This window comes from Xenopus laevis, chromosome 4L (assembly GCF_017654675.1).
Source record: "Xenopus laevis strain J_2021 chromosome 4L, Xenopus_laevis_v10.1, whole genome shotgun sequence".
Classification (NCBI taxonomy): domain Eukaryota; kingdom Metazoa; phylum Chordata; class Amphibia; order Anura; family Pipidae; genus Xenopus; species Xenopus laevis.
In genome coordinates this window covers 69,146,843-69,167,077 of record NC_054377.1, presented here as the reverse complement: position 1 = coordinate 69,167,077, position 20,235 = coordinate 69,146,843, and the positions used below count along the sequence as shown (strand labels likewise).

General features: G+C 39.3%; 1 protein-coding gene across 1 annotated transcript; it reads right to left on the bottom strand.

The window, feature by feature from the left end:
- Window positions 1–1,616: 1,616 nt before the first annotated feature.
- Window positions 1,617–14,714, bottom strand: rfwd3.L (ring finger and WD repeat domain 3 L homeolog). The gene is made up of 13 exons (XM_018258069.2): window positions 14,555–14,714; window positions 13,124–13,505; window positions 10,115–10,347; window positions 9,490–9,605; window positions 7,549–7,743; window positions 7,028–7,119; window positions 6,792–6,906; window positions 5,962–6,190; window positions 5,511–5,661; window positions 4,628–4,804; window positions 3,830–4,041; window positions 2,449–2,666; window positions 1,617–2,162 (listed from the first exon to the last, which is right to left on the bottom strand). Exons 2-13 carry the CDS (start codon window positions 13,495–13,497, stop codon window positions 2,019–2,021), a joined length of 2,256 nt encoding a protein of 751 aa, XP_018113558.1. The 5' UTR covers window positions 13,498–13,505; window positions 14,555–14,714; the 3' UTR covers window positions 1,617–2,018.
- Between the last annotated feature and the right edge of the window lie 5,521 nt (window positions 14,715–20,235).

The following is a 20,235-nucleotide window of genomic DNA, read 5'->3' as shown; positions in this document are numbered from 1 at the left end:
TGTTTTGCCAACAATATGGATTTATGCATCTTAGTTACCATCAAGCACAGTGTGTTTTATTATTACAGAGCAAACATTTGTTTTCTTAAAATTAACTATAAGGGAGATTTGTGGTCATCGGGTTTCTGAATAAATGATCCCATGCCTGCAATTTACTAAATCAATGCAAAAACTGGTGCAATTTCTCATAATTTAATCCTACAATTTAACATTCCATCTAAGAATTCCATTTTAATTGCACCTGTTACAATCAGGTACAATATATTGTGCCAGATACTGGAGGGTCACAACTTGTAAAAATGTAAAACTGGTCACAAGTAACATTTTTCGGTTCGTTTCCTTTTATTAGAAGTCAAACATTGTAACGATGTTTGAAGCATCAGGAATCAGGAAGAAAGTTCTTTAAATATAACATACTGTATATATCATGTTCTAAGGAAGCTCTAGCACAGGGATCCCCAACCTTTATCACCCATGAGCAACATTCGGATGTAGAAAGAGTTGAGGAGCAACACAAGCATGAAAAATGTTCCTGGATGGAGCCAAATAAGGGTTGTCATTGGCTATTGGTAGCCCCTATGTGGACTGGCAGCCTACAGGAGACTCTGTTTGGCAGTACATCTGGTTTTTATACAACCAAATCTTGCCTCCAAGCCTGGAATTCAAAAATAAGCACCTGCTTTGAGGCCACTGAGAGCAACATCCAAGGGTTTGGGGAGCAACATGTTGCTCACGAGCTACAGGTTGGGGATCACTGTCTAGCACAAGCTTTTCAGAATCATTGTAGTACTACAAATACATTTGAAGTCACATGTGACACTCACTGTAGTTGTGCTGCACTTACCTATTCCAAATAAAGAGAGACAGTGCTGTGATCAGCTACACCAATGTGTAGTTGTTGACAGCCAGGCAGAAGTGACCCGAAAACCCCCCACAAAATAAATGTCTCACTGGAACTGGTTGTTTAGCAAAGATGGCCCATATAATATAGAGAGGTGATATTTTGCCTATATGCTACTAAACACATTTTGCAACCTAAAGGAAACAGTAAAATATTTTAGTTCACATTCATTTGTGCTTGTTCCAGTGGAGTTTCATTCTGCATTGCTTCCCTTTAAAGGATTTGTTCACCTTTAATTTAACTGTTACTATGATGTAGATCATGATATTCCGAGACAATTTACAACTGGTTTTCATTCTTTATAGTGGTTTTTGGGTTATTTATATTTTTCAGTCAACAGCTCACCAGTTTCAGCAATGTGATTGCTAGGGTCCAAATTACCCTAGCAACAATGCATTGATTTGAATAAGAGACTATGAATAGGAGAAGGACTGAATAGAAAGAGGAGAAATAAAAAGTAGCAATAACAATAAATATGTAGCTTTATAGAGCATTTGTTTTTTAGATAGGGTCAGTCTCCCCCATTTGAAAGATGGAAAGGCAAATTTAAAAACTTTTACAAAAATGAATGTCAATTGAAAAGTTGCTTAGAATTGGCCATTCTATAACATACTAAAAGTTAACTTAAAGGTGAAACATCCTTTTAATCATTGCAAATAATTAAAATAGATATCTAGTAACATTGTACAAATACTTAAAAACATATTTTATACCATTTTGGTATTAAAATGAGTTATTCTTTATTGTGACAGAAGGGAAAAAGGAAATGGTTTTACAATTACAATGAAAATATATACAAGAGACATACAAACATACATCATTTTTAAAGAACGCCCATGGACAGTTATTTCCCGGGAACAAAGTCCTTTAACATTACAAAATGATTCCATTCAATTTTATGCTGTGACACAATCTCAGTTTTTGCAGGATTTTAATGGAATATGTAGCTGCTGAAAAGCAGCATAAGATCGCTGTACAGAAATTAGCGCATCTCAGCTGAACATTTTGGTTAGAAGCCTGGAACACCGCTGTGTCACAGGTAAGATCAGGATGAAGACTTAGAAGACTACCATGCTGCCAGCAAGATAAGGAAAAAGTAAACGTTTGAAGGGACATGTTATTCCCATTTGTAGATTTTTACCATTTTCTCTGTTAAAGTGGCCAGCATACTGCTCTGATTTACTTCCATGGGACAGATGTCTAAAACAGGCTGGTCCGCTTGCAGCTTCTGAAGAAGAGTACCATTTCCTGAATGCCAAAGCTTTCAACAAAAAGAAAACAAAATTGTATGGCTGAATGAGTAAGGTATCAATAATAATAATAATAATAATAATAATAATAATAATAATAATAATAATGGTATCCCTTTGCTGCACAAGCATTGTTAGTATGGACTAAAATTAAAACTCTGATGAAGGGATACTAGGGTGACTAGCTGGATTTTGAGAAAGACACAGGTGTGGACACTATATTAGGTTTAATTGTAGCATTATGGCTACTGCATGCAACCTTGTATTCCATATCCTAAATTACAATGCAGTACTTACCATTGCAGAGTTTGAAGCCTCATCGCCAGCACAAACCAGAACAGTGCCATCTCTCTCAGGGCTCTGAAATATGGCATTCTTGGTGAGAAGCTTGCAAGTGCTACCAGCATTAAAAGTTTGAACAGGGTAACAGGAACAACTGTACTCATCTTCTGAGTCATTCAGCCGGTTACTGGTCAGCTCCATCATCACGCCACGTACAAAATTATAGTTTTTACCTGTAAAATATACACACAAATAAAGGCTATTTTTTCTACATAAATATAAGGCTTAATATATGTGTGTATATAAATAAAATATAAAAATTATATATATATATATATATATATATATATATATATATATATATATATATATATATATATATAAAAAAAATATATATATTTTTTTTTAAGCTCCGGATATTGGGAGATGGTCTGGCCCAGCGGGGGCCCATGCAGGTCAGGGCCCACCGGGTTTTTTCCCGGTGTCCCGCCAAGGCAGTCCGACCCTGTATATATTTAGTCCAAGTGTTTGCATTTTCTTGCTACACAGTCAATCTGTATTATAGGCATTTCCTTGAAAAAGGTCCCGATGGGGACCGAAACATTGGATACAGCATGTTGAAGAAAAACTGGAGTGCTGGTCCTTACCAAAACGCCTATTCTTTTTTTTTTTTTAAATAGTATAATATTTAATTCAGTGGAAGAGCCTAGACCCTAGAGCTGCTTAAAAGTTCAGAGATAAATTATATGAACTCGTGTTATGAACTTTGATTGTTACAGAACTGCTTAAAGGGGTGGTTCACCTTCAAACAACTAGTTGGTTTCAGATAGATCACCAGAAATAACGACTTTTTCCAATGACTTTCTATTTTTTATGTGCGACTGTTTTTCCAATATTGAAGTGTAAATTGTCATTTTCACCTTCTGAAGCAGCTCTGGGAGGGGGTTGTCGACCCTGTAAACTGTTCTAAATGGATACACTTAGTTGCTACATTTCTTCTTTGTCCCTGCTGAGCAGAATCTCTGGGTTTTTATTACAGGCAGCTGTTAGAATTGATACAATTGTTGCTATTACTCCAGAGATGCTGCTGAGAAATGTATCAACTAAATGTTGCAAAATTGTAACAGTTTAGAGTCTGCACCTGAATTACTGAGCTGCCAGACTCAAACACCAGAGACAGGGACATTTACTGTTTTTCCAAAATCTAAGTTTAAAAATAAATAATGGAAAATAATTGAAAAAAGTCTATTTCTGTGGAACAATCGAAAAACAACTGAACTGAAAAAAGTGTTTGGAAGGTGAACAACCCCTTTAAAGAGTCCCATTAACAAAAATCAGTAACGAATACTCATTTGTTGAAATTTGAAGTAACAATAGTTTAGAAACACACACTTACCAGGGCGGTAAGTAACAAGACAGTGCCTTGTGTTGCTCTCTATCTGTATGTCTGTGCACCCCCCAGGTTCCAAAGGAAGAACATGTGGTCGATACTGATCATCTTTCATTTCCCAGAAGCATGCACCCTCTAAGGTCCCAACCAGCACACCTCCACAAGGAAAAACTTCAGAAGCAGCCCGTGGCACATAAGACAAAGATACCACAGGACACCTGAAAAGAAAAAAACACTCCAATGACAAAGGGATTTTATCATGATTTTTATTGTATAGTTTTTATTACTAACTTACATTGCATTGCAAGTAATTAATTGTATTCTTTAACCAATAAATGTATTGTTTTTTAGTTGTAATATTGGCATGTAGGCAGCCATCTCAGCTAGCACTGCTCAGTGGAGCTGCTTTCAGATAAGCTATTGGTTCTCCTATTCTCCTGGAATATTGGCTGGACTTGGATTTTTACTATTGAATGATTTACTCATATCTACCGCTAGGTGGGTATTTTTAGCAATGCAGAGGTCCCATTGTTCTGATGATAGGCTGCTTGGGGGGGGGTCACTTTGCAGCAGTAAGGAGTGACAAAAGAGTACATGTCACATGGCTGAGGGCACATGGGAAACCAAGAACATGTCTAGCCCTAAATCAAAAAAATCTGTTAGCTCTTTGAAAAATGGATTTCAATGCTTCTTCTAGAGGAGCAGAATTAACTGATAAATTTTGTAAAAAAAAAAAAAAAAAACATGTTTTCCCATGACAATAATATATTAAAATTCACAAAATTATTGAAAAAGGCTACCTACCGAGACCCTAGTGGCACCAGCTCTTGTACACAATTACTTGTGTCTCGGAGATCATATACAAGCACTGAACCATTGATCAATCCAGCATATACATAATTGCTATTGTCAGAGCACCAGCAGCAGCTCCAGACTGGTCGTCCTGTGTTATATGTTTGCACCACAGTATTGGTCAATAAGCTATGGGAAACAAGCAGAAATTAGCCTTTGTGCACAGACTAAAAATGAATGTTCAAAATTAGTGGAAGTTAAAACTAATCACCATATTTTGAAAACACATGTTGAGCTAACCCTTAAAGTAGAAGGAAATGTTAAAACTAAGTAAGCTTTATAAAAAAAGGTCTATATAAATGCACTAGTAAAACCTCAAAGTAATGCTGCTCAGAGCCCTCTGTCAAAAGAAACACCACATTGCTTTCCTTCTATTGTGAACATGGGCTTCTAGATTAGACTTAATTTTTTCATCTTAAACCTCTGGGGTTTGGGTTTAAGCATGCTCAGTTTGCTGCTCTTCCCCTCCCTCCTGCCTACCTGCTGTAATCTAAGCCCAGAGTTTTGAGCAAGCAGGGAGAGACTCAGGCAGGAAGTGATGTCACACCAAGCTAATATGGCAGCTACTATCCTAAACTAACAGAAAGTGTCTAGAGTGGTTTGCTCAGGTATGGAAAAGCATTCTAAAAAATTAAAATTGCATTCTAGTTTGCACTATTGTGGCTAATCTGTTGGCAATAAACTGCCTTGGTAGCTTCCTATCTCCTTTAAACAAACTAAATATTACATCTCATAGTAACAATTTCCTTGCTTTAACAGCAGTATAATTAACCAGATTGCATATGCAGTACACAGCTTTTTAAACACAGATTTTCTTAATGTGCATAATTCCCACCTGGTGAGCTTTACGGTATTATCAAGAGCTGCTGAGAGCAACAGGCCTTCAGAACGATTACTGAATGCAAGGCCTCTGATTTGTTTTGAATGAATGGGAACATACTGGCTGCTTTTCAGATTTGCAGCACTGAGCTTCTTAATTCCACAACCTGAAAAAACACATAGAACCAGAGCAACATTAGTTCCTATTTGTGGAGCAAAATTAGCAGTGGATAGCATCGAAGACCACATTTGCTAGGGTTAGTGAACCTACCGGAGCCGATTGCTTCAGAATAAAAAAAGAATTGAAAGAAAAAAAGTGAATTTACCCTTTTGCAATAATTATAGCAACAGTTCAGTAACTGAATCCTCCTTTTGCAACAATTAATGCAATGTAAGATTATCTTTAACTTCAACTACAGAAATAAGAAGCAAGATTTATGATAGACCCTATCTAAATTGCTTCTTACCGGGAATAAGTGTAGTCTGAGGTGAAGGTTGCGATACCACTAGGCAGCTCATGCTTTCACAGTAAGACATGACACGACAGCTCCCAGTCTGAGAGATTAGGATGGCTTTCTCAAAGCTGTACTTGTGCTGGCCCTGGCTAGAGGACAGGCTACCAGAGATAGTGGATCGAGAGGAAGAAGCCTGCACGGAGGTACCGGTGCCATGCTGAGCAATCAGCATCTTCAACTCCTGGAGGAAATTAAAGAAATTATTTTAGATCCTTTTCCGCACTTGTGGGCTTCTTTTTCAGGTCTTCTGCACAGTGCCTTCATACCAAATTACTTGTAAACAAGGCCCTTCATACTACAGAATTTACTTTTATTGGCCATTCTGTGCTTTTGTTCTGCTGTATTACGATTGACAAGTTGTTACCCATCTCATGTTATACTATAGATTAGGGATCCCCAACCTTTTTTCACCAGTGACCCACATTCAAATGTAAAAGATGTTGGAGAACAACATAAGCATGTGCAAAGTTCTTGGGTTGCCAAATAGGAGCTGTGATTGCCTATTTCGTAGACCCTATGTGGACTGACAGCCTACAGGGGGCTTTGTTTTGCAGTACACATGGTTTTAATGCAACTAGAGCCTGCCTTCAAGTTAGGAATTCAAACATAAGCACTTGCTTTGAGGCCTCTGGAATCAACATCAAATGGGTTTGTGAGCAACATGTTGCTCACGAGCCATTGGTCAGGGATCACTGCTATAGATTAACCAGATCCCTTTCCCTGGTCAGTCATAACAAAATCATATTATTTGATGAACTTCAAAAACATTTTGCCACACATACCTGAATCTGGTTGCGCAATTTTCCACACTCATCTGTTAGCACCTGAACCTGCAGTCGGCACTGTGCAGATTCCAACTGTGCTTTCCTGCGCATACTCTGCTCCATCTCCAGGGAGCTAAGAGATGGAAGATTTGTTAATAGAATAGCCAATGAATTTCTTTATTTATAATTAAACACAAGAAGCACATGTTTCCTTTCCTAATAACAGTTCTGCAATCAAAGTGAAGCAAAAGTACCTTTTCATTCGTTCCTGCTCACTTGTGTCCAGGGCTTTCAGTGATCGTGCATAAAGGACAACAATATCAGCGCGTTTCGCTTTCTTATTGCACTGAAAATACAAAACCAAAGAAAAGATACTTTAAAGAATTTAAAGTGCATACAAGTGAATATAAAGAACTACAGATAGCATTTTTTTCACAGCAATGTGCTAAAAATCACTTTTAAAAAATGTTCCTCCATTTTTAGTTTTAATTAAAATAAAAAATAAAAAACTCTCATGCTCCCTACTCTCCATTATATCGTCATACAGGACTTTGGCAGCCTTGAGGCCAGATTAATCGGAAAAACTACTTTTCAGACTATTCCAGTGCAGTACAATAACAAATATTTATTTTGAACTTTAAGTCTAAAAACCCCGATGATGTTTCCATTAGCAATCCCTGGGCAGTTTAGAAGCAATGCAAGTCAGTCAATTGTCTCTTTAAATTCAAAAGTTCAGACATTTCAAGTAACAAATGTAAATAGCATATTCGCTGACCTGTGGGCACTTGGAAGCACCGCCCTTCAGCCAACGTTCTATGCAGGTGAAGCCAAACAAATGACCACAGCGCAGGGCAGAAAGACGGTGCTGTCCAGCATTTGTCCATGGCTCAAAACAGATTGCACATGTGTCCCCTTCATCTTCTTCAGGTGGCAGAGGTTTCACTGGCGACAACAGTTTCACTGGTGTTTTCTGCAAAAATGTAAAAAAAAAAAATTTAAAAAAAAAAATCACATTGGAAGCAAAAATAGCTAACACAGCATAGCTCCATGTTCTAACAGCTGAACATCAAAAACAACGGAACAACCCCCTTGTCTTAAAATCGGTCATACCTAATGTGATTTCATTCCTATGGAGACCATCCCAGCTCATTAAATACGTTGTTTTACCCACTGACACTCTCCCACATGTTTTATCATCCAGAAGTGAACAGGTGTAAAACCCCCACATGTATAGAAGAATGTACATGAACATAAAAGCACTCCTCTCTAAACCATATACATGCCACCCCTGACCATGAGTTTAAAAACAGGGAGGTTCCATCCACTATATTGCAGTAGGAATTAGAAAAGACAGATTGGTAAGGATAAAATCCTCTTTTTTTTTATGCCCCCAAAAAGTGATGCAGTACAAGGCTAAAGGAAGAAACTAGTCAACAAACATATTTCAGTAGTATTAGAAGCAGACTAGTGTATTTAAAAGAAAAAACAGGGGATCAAAACTTCTAAATCAGTATTTAAAGGAGAATTCAACCATTTACCAAAAAAACCCCTACCCCCCCACTCCACGTAGACACCCCTCCTGCCCCCCAGCTAGCTGCCCCCTGGGGAAATGCCCCTAACTTTATATGTTCCCCACGAGGCAGATTCAGGCATTGGAGTTCACTGCAGCCATCTTCCGGGTTTTCAGTAAGTCAAGTGGGATACTGGAGAAACAGCACATGCTCAGTTGGAGCAATTTACCGGTTTGCGACAACTGAGTATGCGCCGAAATAGACGGAAATTGCATAAGAGCCAGAAGAAGACACGAAGACCCGGAAGATGACTGCGGAAAACTCCAAAGCCTGAATCTGCACCGAGGGGTAAGTATAGAGTTAGGGGCATTTCCCCGGGGGGCAGCTAGGCTGGGGGGGGGGGAGGGCCTACATGGGGTGGGGGTTAGGGTTTGTTTTTTTATTTTTTTTTAAATGTGGCTTGGTAGAAATGCCCCCCCCCCTTATTGAAGGCTCAGCTGCTGACATAAAAGATAAAGGGATTCCTCACAGAAAGCTATATGCATATAAAATAATTCAGAAGACCCTAGCCAATCATACATACAATCAGACATAGCATTGTCTAATACATAACATGCTAAGAGTGGGTATTAAGCCCATGTTTTACATGTCCTACTGAAACAGAAGACTGAAAATCTGGCTCTAGGATAGCAAAAGTACTTCTACGGGTGAGAGGGCAACAAGGTTTCTTTTGATAAGGAGTGCTCAACTTGTTATTAAGCCAATTGTTCTTCTGCCCCTCTTTTGGATAAAGAATTACAGAATATTTCAAAGGGAAGGGTAACATGGGCTCTTAGACACCTTGCGGTATATTTATCAAAGAGCGGAGTTAGAGGTCGCCACAGTCAACTAGAGTGAAATTCCAACACTCTCCATTCATTTCTATGGGATTTTTAAAAGAGTGTTTATCAACGGGTGAAAGTTCATCCTTTGATAAATACACCTTTCAAAATCCCATAGAAATTAATGGAGCGTTGCGGAATTTCACTCTAGAGGACTGTGGCGACCTCTAACTCCACTCTTTGATAAATATACCCCCATTCACTGTTTTTGTAAATGATTAATACAATGTGTAATAATAAGTTGAAAATAATATAAACTCAAATTAAATACACATTTGTATGCCAATAGTACTTAGGGATAACACATGGGTCACTGATGCTTACCTGTTTTGTTTGTATTTGAAGAGGTAATGTGACTCTTTCAGGAATAGGTAATGAGTCAGACACTGCAGAGGCCTCTGCTTGAACCTCTACAACATTAATCTGGAGTTCCTCAGGGGCTAAAAAAAATATCAAACAAAAGCAGCCACTTGTTAACAAAACAAAGCACAATGATAAATTGTAGTAAGAAATTACATAAAATAAACTGTGATTTAAAAGAATTACTAGGATGGTAACAGCCCACTGCAATAGGTCTATTTATATATTTTATTTTAGGGTTATCTAGCAGGAGTTAACAGTCAAACTAGAAAATGTTTAATCGTTATGAAAATTGAGGCCAGGGCTTACACAGGTATGAGTGAATTATTAGGAAACCCATTATGCAGAAAGCACCAAAAACTGGAATTACCCATAGAAAATAGGAAATTGTAAAAAATTAATAAGCAAGAAAAAAAAAACAACCATAAAGAAAATAAGGTGACACGATGCAGATGCATCAGGAAGCAACAACCTGCTTGTGAATATTGCTTTCGGTGTAATAACCAGCATTGTGCTGCATTCGCATGAGACCTCCTTTGAGCTGTAATGTGAAGAATAACCAGAGTCTGCAGCTAAGACATAGACAGACCTGGCTCTGCAGGTGGTGCAGCTCCTGCATTAATCTCTACTTCATCAACATCCGTGGAACTTCCTTCTCCCTCCTCTTCCTCACTCAGTTCCACAGTCTCATCGGAACTGTCCCCTGGTAAGGTTCTTAAAGATTCTGTCCTCAAAACAGTATTCCTCTCCTCTCTTTCTAAGGTAGGAGCCAAGCCTTGGGTTCTGTTTATCTGGAAGAAGCTACTCAATGCAGCACGAGAACTGTGAACACAAAATACGTGACATTCATATTATTAGATCTTGCACCTCTTAACCTACAATGAAATGTAATCTTTACATTTTCAGTCCTATAACCATGCCTTTGGTAGAGAAGTTCCAAAAAAAAAATTTTCTAATAAATTTTGAAGGTATTTTAATAGAATAGAACTTCAACACTCTGAATATCTATTTGTAACAATTAGGGATGCACTAAATACAAGATTTGGCTTAATCCTAGCACTTTTTGCAAGATTTGGCCAAATCCCAAGAGTTCGGTAAACAGAATCCAATCCTTAAAGTAATGACAGTTTAAAATGAGAACTAAAGCTTAGTTAATGAAGGCAGAAAAGTTGTACATTATGTTTGGGTCTTTTATACCAGCCCAAGGGAACAACCCTTTAGCAGTCAAGATCTGTGCCTCCAAAGATGCCCCAGTAGCTCCCCATCTTGTTTTCTGCTGAGTCACTGCACATGCTCTGTGCTGCGGTCACTTGCTGGCTTAGGGACAGACACAAATACTGAATATATATATATATATATATATATATATATATATATATATATATATATATATATATATATATATATATATATATATATACATATACATATATATATATATATATATACATATATATATATAAAATAAAAAATGTCACAATAAAAAGCTGGGGCTGATTAGTAAATTATTGGTACATGGCAGCACAATGAGCGACAGAATTTAATAATCAGCCCTGTAGCCTCAGCTCATATGGCAGACAAACCTCATTTTCTGCTTGAAAATGTGACAACCCCTAACTGCTCACAGAACACTGTGCATGTACTCATAACAAAATCCAAGATGGGAAACTCTTGTGAAAAGTTTGAAGGCCTGAATCAATACTACTATAGAGATACTGAACCTTTAGGCTCAAAAAGTTCAATACATAAAATATAGCACTCCTAGCAATTCATTTGTATGGTTTAGTTCTCCTTTAAAGTCCAGAACAACTTGATTGGACTTTTTTTATTCACAAGTTTGTAGGTTTTGTCAAATTTGAATGTGCAAATCTGTTTCAGATTGTTTTGATATTCGGCTAAATCTTTTGCAGAGAATTTGTGATTCAGTGAAATCTCAAAATAATTAGGGATGCACCGAATCCAGGATTCTGCCTTTTTCAGCAGGATTCGGATTTGGATGAATCCTTCTGCCTGGCCGAACCCTAATTTGAATATGCAAATTACTGACGGGAAGTATAGAACGAAGGCCGAATCTTTCGCGAAGGATTTGGGGGTTTGGCTGAATCCAAAATAGTGGATTTGGTGCATCGCTAAAAATAATAGATTCAGCACATCCCTAATAAAAAAAAAACTAAAAGTACACGAGAATTACTGATCAGTGATTTATTCTTTATATTAGAAAGATTAAACAAGGGTACTCTGATGCCAGAAGCATACTTTGTTCATGCTCTAATGAAAAGCCTGCACGTAGAGACAGAGATTGCCGATAATGAACTGTAACTATTATTTTAGAAAGGGTATTGTTTTTAATTGATCGCATTACAATTTTTGTTTTTATGAGAATTGCCCTTTAAAGGGGACCAGTCACCCAGACATAAAAAAAACTGTATAATAAAGATACTTTTCAAATTAAACATGACATTTTATATTATTAAAGCATTTATAGTTGTAAACTACTTTGAAAATCTCGGCTGTCAATAAAATATTGCCTGCCACGTCTCTATGCCTTAGGCATAGAGGTGAGGCAGAGAATTGCTTTCACTTTCCATTCAGTACTTACTAGACGTCACTGCAAATCCCCACTTTCCCTTGCTCTCTTCATTGAATTTTGTAACCGGTGCATGGGGAGGCAGGAACATCAGGTCCCCAATTCTGGTGCACAAACAAGTTTCTGAGATGATACAAGGCTTGTCTAAATAACAGTGCCCAGAAAATGGCTCCTGCCTCCTAGCTATAATTAGGAGTTCCCAGACCAAAGGAAACAAATAATTTATATAGTGTAATTAAAGTTCATTTTGCTTGACTAATGAGATAAAATAGGATTTGGAATATTTTTTTTTGGGTGACGGGTCCCTTTTAATTAAGTAGTATAGAAACTGCCATTCATATAAATACAAATATATAGAAAAGTTAAAGCTCTTTGTCCCAGTTGTAATAAAAATCATTAGAAACAAAACAAAAGTAAACTTTAATTAGGGTTATTTAACTTAATGGTAAATTATTTTTTAACTGCCCTTCAAAGGGGTTGTTAAAATTTGAGTTAACTTTTAATATGATGTAGAGATTGATATTCTGAGACAACTTGCAAATGTTTTTTATTATTTGTGGCTGAGTTATTTCGCTTTTTATTCAGCAGCTCTCCAGTTTGTAATTTCAGAAATCTGGTTGCTAGGGTCCAAGTTACCCTAGCAAACATACATTGCTTTGAATAGGAGACTGGAATATAAATAGGAAATGACCTGTATAGAAATATTAGTAATGGAAAGTAGCAACAACAATAGAGTGTTTTTTATATGGGGTCAGTGACCCCCATTTGAAAAACTGGAAGGTCAGAGGAAGAAGGCAAATAATTACAAAAACTATAAAAAATAAATAATGGAGACCAATTGAAACGTTGCTTAGAATTGACCATTCTATAACATACAGTACTCAAAAGTTAACTTAAAGGTGAACCGCCTCTTTAAATTAAATCTGACAAGAAACAGGCAATAATACTAGAAATCGTGTTGACATTTTTAAAAAAAATAAACACAGTAAAATGGGCTTTGCCAGCAGATACCTAGTTCCAGCTGTGCGCTGTGACCCTCCTCTTTGCTGCCGCCTGGTACTCCTTCTTTGAACCCTTGTACGACGTACAGAGGAGCGTAGCTCAGCAGCTTGCCGTAGCTGTTCAAGAGCACCGTGGAGCATTTGTAGAGGATTAGTTGGTGCTACAACCTGCGCAGGGGCCTCCTCCCCAGAATCTAACACAATAACATCATGTGGCTCCGTTGGTCCTAAGAAAAGCTCCTCGGAGTCATCTGAATACGTAATTGGGGGTGGCAGGAAAAGAACTTGCCTGCTCCCAAGGGGCTGATGTGATGTGCTCACTCTGTTTGAATCCATGGGACCCAATAAGTTTGGAAGATCCACCTCCATCTCTTCTTGTGCCATATTCAGGGCTAGAAAAAAATATTCAAATTCATAAATCTATTTAGCAAGGCACTACCCCCCATATGTAATAATAATGTACTAAATTGCCCTGGTGCACTAAACCATGGCAACTAACTGTTAACATGTGAACAGTATCACATAAGGTGAACCATTTCTGGGATATGTGATGCTAAGCTCTTTACACAATTACTGTGCCATGTGTTGCCAATCAACATAGATCAATGGGCAAGTTAATCACTCCTTTAAAGGTTTCACCTGCCTTGCTGTTATTAATATATGAGAGCCTCAACACAGCTTCCAGCAGATCTAAGTTGTGAGTGACATTGTGCTGACCAATGAAACATCCTGTATGACGCAGCCTCAGCCTATTGGAAGTCTGCTTTGTAGAGCAGGCCCGGACTGGCAATCTGTGAGTTCTGGCAAATGCCAGAGGGGCTGCTATAAGGTGCCATATACAGTCAGTATTTAGTGGGCTGTTTGGGCTTCTGTGTGGGCTAATTGAGCCTCTGTCTACCTGAAATGCCAGGGCCTATTTTGACCTTCAGTCCAGATCTGCTGTAGAGCTTTACACACACCAGTTACAATCTATAGCTACTCATTTAAGGTTGGCCATTAGATCTCACCTGACTACAGTAAATTATCGTTCTATAAGTGAAACAAGTAGTCTTATACTATAAGCTTTACGTAATGCCGACCGAATCAGCTGGCCACATTCGAGGTACATTTAAAGTCCCTGTACGGAACGCATTTTAGGACATCGAAAGGGGAAATCCATGTCCTGTATGCGATCTCCTATGCTAGAGGAATGCAAGGTCCCTGCGAACAACAACGCCCTCTGCACTCGCTTGCTGCTCTAGGCACAAACGATCGGCCGAGTTTCGTTCAGCCAAATAGATCTAAAGCGCAAGGAGTAGGAAATCCTCAGCCCGCTGTGGCAGAGAGAAGCGCCAGCCTATGCAAGGCCGGTATGACATACACTGTCAGCGGATACAGACTAGTAACGAAGCAATGATTCTGCAGCTCCTCGATTGTATAAAGCAGCAAGCTCACTACTAACCTCACTGCGGGTGCCCGAATGCCAAACCATTAGCCCGGCAATCTGCAAAAACCTTCCCATTAGATCAGATTATTCTCCCCGCCAACCGCTTTGGTCCCGCCTACCAATTACCCCGATCACTGATTGGCCAACCACACAAAACACATCCTGAGGTCAGTTTGATCTCCTCGGAAACAGAAAGAAAGCCACTGCGGCGACATTTACTTCCGAGGCTACAGGGAGTGAGAGCTTATTGGCTGGCGCAAGAATTATTTTGTGTGTGCGTGTTTTAGCTACAGCTTTTGTCTGGTAATATTGTTAGTTAAAAACAGAGGGACACCGGCAAAAAAAGCTTTGTGTGACAGGTCTCTACGGAAGCCCTTGAGGCATACATCCCAACATTTTGGAAGTAAAAAGAGGGACAAAAAATTTTTTTCCGCACGTAGCACAGCAATTTTTTGACCACACCCCTTTCTGTGGCCACACCCCCTAATTACCATGTTTGTTTTACAAAATTTGGGTTATGAAAGTTTGAAAATATTTCTCCTTATCTAAACTGTGTTTTTGTGTCTCAAAATTGTTTCAAAGTATCTTATTTGCACCTGTTCTGGGCTAAAAGCCAATTAAGTGAGAAACTTTGTTTCTTTTTCTGGCTGTTCAGTGCATAGAAAAGAGGGACTTTCCAATACAAATGAGGGACTGCGGGTTGAGCTGTCAAAAGAGGGACTGTCCCTCCTAAAAAGGGACAGTTGGGAGGTATGCTTGAGGTATTATACCCACTGCTGGGACCTGTACAAAAGTTGCCTGAAACCCAGTATGCCAATAACTTTTTTGGACTTTTTACTTCAGAAAAAAAATACAAAATAAGAAGAAGAAAAAAGACTTTTTTATTTAGACATTAAAAGGATAGTTCATCATTTTAGTATATTATAGAATGTCCAAATCAAAGCAGCTTTTCAATTGGTTTTCATTATTTATTTTCTATAGTTTTTTTTTATTTTAATTCTTCTGACTCTTGTCAGCTTTCAAATGGGGGTCACTGACCCCATCTGAAAACAAATGTTCTGTAAGGCTACAAATTTATTGTTATTGCTACTTTTTATTATTACTCTTCTTTCTATTCAGGCCTCTCCTATTCATATTCCAGTCTCTTATTCTAATCAGTACACGGTTGCTAGAGTTATTTGGACCCTAGCAACCAGACTGCTAAAATTGCAAACTGGAGAGCTGCTCAATAAAAAGCTAAATAATTCAAAACACACACATAATAAAAAATCTCTACATTATACTAAGGGGCACATTTACTAACAATCGAATTCTGTTTTTTTCTACGAATCTCTAAAAATGTGTGGTTTTCCGATCTTTTTTAAAAAGCTGTAAACATTTGAGATTTATTAAGTGTAAAAAACACAATACCACTAATACAAAATGTCTATAGGTTTTATAGAAGTCAGCGGGAGCTGCGCTCATCCTATTGGAATTATTTTAAATTAATTTGGACTTTTAGAAGATTTTGCAAGTATTTGTTTTTTAGATGGGGTCAGGGCCGGAACAAGGGGTAGGCAGAGTAGGTACCCGACTAGGGCGCAGTCATCGGGGGGGGGGCAATTCTCAGGGGAAAAACAAAAAAATTACACATTGGTATGCTTGGCCTCTGTTTCTGAGTGTTTTGAAGGTGCTCCCCACCCGTCCCCTGGCATGTACTTGAAGTCTTCCATTCTGACGCTATGTGATAACACTCTGACACTATGTGATAATACGCTGGCGCACATGCGCTGTAGGCTGTGGCACGTCCATGCATCAGACATCTGGCCAGCAGAGAGAGTACATCACGGAGTACATCACGGAGTTCGCGGCTCATTATGAAGAAACACAGAATACCTGCTGGGCTTTTCTATTGATGCGATTTGTGATGCTGCTGGCACAGGTACAGATGGGGGGGGGGGCTTGGGCTACTTGGGGACAATATTGGTGGCTAATATGGCCAATGGCTGCTGGTGCAGGTACAGATGGGGGGCTTGGGCCTTGCGGGCAGTAGTAATAGCTATTGGGCAATAGCTGCTGGCACAGGTACAGATGGGGGCTTTGGGCTCCTTGGGGACAATATTGGTGGCTAATATGGCCAATTGCTGCTGGCACAGGTACAGATGGGGGGCTTGTGCCTTGGGGGCAGTATTGATAGCTATTGGGCAATAGCTGCTGGCACAGGTACAAATGGGGAGTTTAGGCCTTGGGGGGAAAATTGACGGTTATTGGGCAAAGACTGCTGGCACAAGTACAGATGGGGGGCTTGGGCCTTGGGGCATATTGGGTGATAGCTGCTGGCACAGATGGGGGCTTGGGCCCCTTGGGGGCAGTATTGATGGCTAATTTTTGCAATGGCTGCTGGCGCAGGTACAGATAGGGGTTTGGGCCTTGAGGGCAATATTGATGGCTATTGGGCAAAGACTACTGGCACAGATGGGGGGCTTGGGCCTTGGAGGCAATATTGATGGCTAATGAGCAATGGCTGCTGGCACAGGTACTTTTCCTCATAGGAGTTGTGTTAAAAGCAAAAACATTCCAGTATTGGTGTTAAGTGAACCCCTTATTTGTACTTTGTTTGTTTAACAGGATAAAACTTTTGTTTTTTCTACATTTTTTTGGGTACCTTATTTTTGTTTGTATTTATATTTACATAAATGAAAATTTTCTTTCATTAATGTGTTTTCTTTATTAAAAAAAGTAATGGTAAGGTGGAAAATGTTAATGCAGGATGGGGGGGGAGGTTAGGACGCTGATTCGAGCCCTTGCCTAGGGTGCCCCTGGATGGGGTCATTCAGCGTAATTTTCCGTTCATACTTTTTTTATTCAGAACTTTAAATAAATGTCATGACATTTGTAGTTTTAAAGTTTGTGAGTTTAGTTGTGGTTTCAAAAACCTCTAAAACCACTTAAATCCTACCTTTAATAAATAGGCCTCCACAAGTTAACTCAAAGGTGAACAATTTTGTCTTTATATAAGTCCCTAGTAAAGCCTCAATTTGAGTATGCAGTACGGTTTTGGGCTCCAGTCATTAATTAGGATATTATTGACCGGAAACTAAACTAGTAGTGAAGATCTTTGCCTCTGAAGATGCCCCCATTAGATCACCTGCTTCGTGTTACACAATAGCTCAGAACCCAGTGAAATTTTTATTAGCTTATGATAAGCCGCTTCTTTGACAGGCAAACCTTTTTTTTTTTTTTTGCTAATCGTTTGCGGTGACCTTTAAGCTTAGCTTCTCAACAGCTGCCTAGAGCACACTGAGCATGTTTGTATCACTGACACTCCTTACAAATTCTGAGATTGTAGGGTCTAGATTCTATACATTTATCAAAGTATTGGCCCATGAAGAGTACAACCACACCATGGCTATTTAATTCTTTTCTATTTCTTTTTTATGTGCCAAAGAATCCTGAGTTTCTGCATTATGTTTCATTACCTATCCAGTTATCCCAGGCCTTTGCACACCCTATTTCCAGTTCTGCCATCCTGCATATATCATTCCCCACCTAAATCATCTAAAGTCCAGCTATTCATTAGAACACAGTCCATCTTGTGCTTTCCATGTCTGCTTTGTCATCCAGTCCCTACCATTCTTTTGGGTATAGATGTGGGTTTCAGGTCTCATCTATATTTTATATCTTATGCTAAATAGTCTATATTTTACTCTTTTTAAAACTTTACAAAACTTTTTTTTTCTTTTGATAATATCACTTCCGGTGGATTGCGGATAAGGTAGTTGCTGGCTGAGGTCCAGTAGCGGATTTAAGTGGGTAAATATACAGGTTTGGGTCGCGGGGTCTGGTCAAGACTCTACCTCTGTGTACCTAAAATGCCAGGGCCTATTTTGATTCTCAGTCCAGAAGATCCTTGGCCTCCCAATACAGCTTCCCACCATGCACCCACATGTTGTCAAATCTTTTGAAGGAAGCCCTGGTTAATAGGTTTAGCTTAATAGGGCGGCGATAGGGTATAATTTAACAATGTTAGCAAGTTTTGTAATGTAGGAAGCTTGGGTACCATCCACATCATTGCAGTAATTTTCCTGGCATGTCCTATATCTAACTTGCATGGTTCATGGAAATCAGTTCATCTAGAACCCCAAGTATGCACACGTGGGGTGTTAACACTTTAGTAAAAGATAATTTGTCCACTAGAAGGGTCATGACCTGAACTGAGCTACCTGTGGACATGACTGGGCCTTAAGTAGAAACTCTGCCCCTTCCTTATCACATATACACAGACTTCAATTCGTATGGGCTGTGAGGTAAAATTGATGAGTCCATTTTAACAGGATAAGTTTATCCCTTATGGAAAATAAATTATGGTTAGCTCTGTTAATGGCCTCCTCACAGTCTTTCTCTGTGAGATATGAGACACTTATCAGCGTTTTCTTCTAGTCTTTGTGAACAGGCAGGGAAGTGGATTGCAACAGGAATATACATTGTAGATGTTGTTTTATGTAGAGATGGGGCAATTTCAAATTCGGTTGAGTGAGCTGTGTATTAACCATACCAAATTGTGCAATAAAAACCTGGCTTAGTTAGAATAAATACCTAAAAGTGTGAGGGAGTAGAATCTGCAAGTTTTCTCTTAAAAAATTCATAGGTACCATAATATAGTGAAACTGCTTGAAATAAATTTCCACTTTAAATGGCAAAAGCGGAGCATTAAATATCTGGGGGTTCACCTTTTTCCAGATTATAGCTCCCTCGCTTCAGGTAATTACAAATGCGTCTCTCAGAAAGTGTTAGGCATGATTGCCTCTTGGTCAAAATTAAGATTGTCCTGGCTAGGTAGGGTGAACGCACTAAAGATGACAGCTTTTCCCCTACTGCTTTACCTATTCAGAACCCTCCCGGTTGCCCCTCCCAATGGCATGCTAGAACATTTACAAAATTCCTTTAACAAATTTGTCTGGGACAATAAGAAGGCCCGCTTTAGCTTTACTGTTGCTTCCTGTAATAGGCAAAAGGGAGGTCTTGGTATATCCCCCATCTATACTATTTAGCAGCGCAATTCAGCCAACTGACCATATGGCATGGGGGGGGCTGATATTGAGTTAGAGGAATTGAATTCTGGATACACTGAAAATGTCTTATGGCTTAAATGTATACCTATAAGTAATCAAGCTAATCCGACAGGGCCAGGCCGCGCCGCGCCGCACAGGCGCCCAAGGCAAGCCGGCGGACGCGTCGCCGGCTTAGCCCAAGTGCGCATGCGCAAGGTGGCGCTCGCGTGCGCATGTGCAAGAAAAGCAGTAGTTTTTACTTCTTTTGCGCTTCTGCGCATGCGCGAATGTGTGCATGCACAAATTGCCTGGAAATACATTCGGGCGCATTCGCAGGAGCGCAAGAAGAAGTAAAGACCACAAAGAGTCAGGCACCGGACTGGGGGTAGGCGACAGAGGAGGTGCGTGCCTGGCGCCCCCCCAGCTTTGCGCCCTAGGCACGTGCCTACTTTGCCTACCCCTAGTTCCGGCCCTGTAATCCGATTATTATTCATTCCCTTGAGCCTGTGGCAGAGATTTAGGACCCGATACAATATGTTATCTCTAACCCTGCTCTCAGTTTTTTGCAAACCCAAATTTCATACCAGGACTTTCTCGAAAAGACTTTCTCTGGTGGAAGCAACACAGCCTGACTACAATTTATTCATTGACAAAGAACATCTTTGG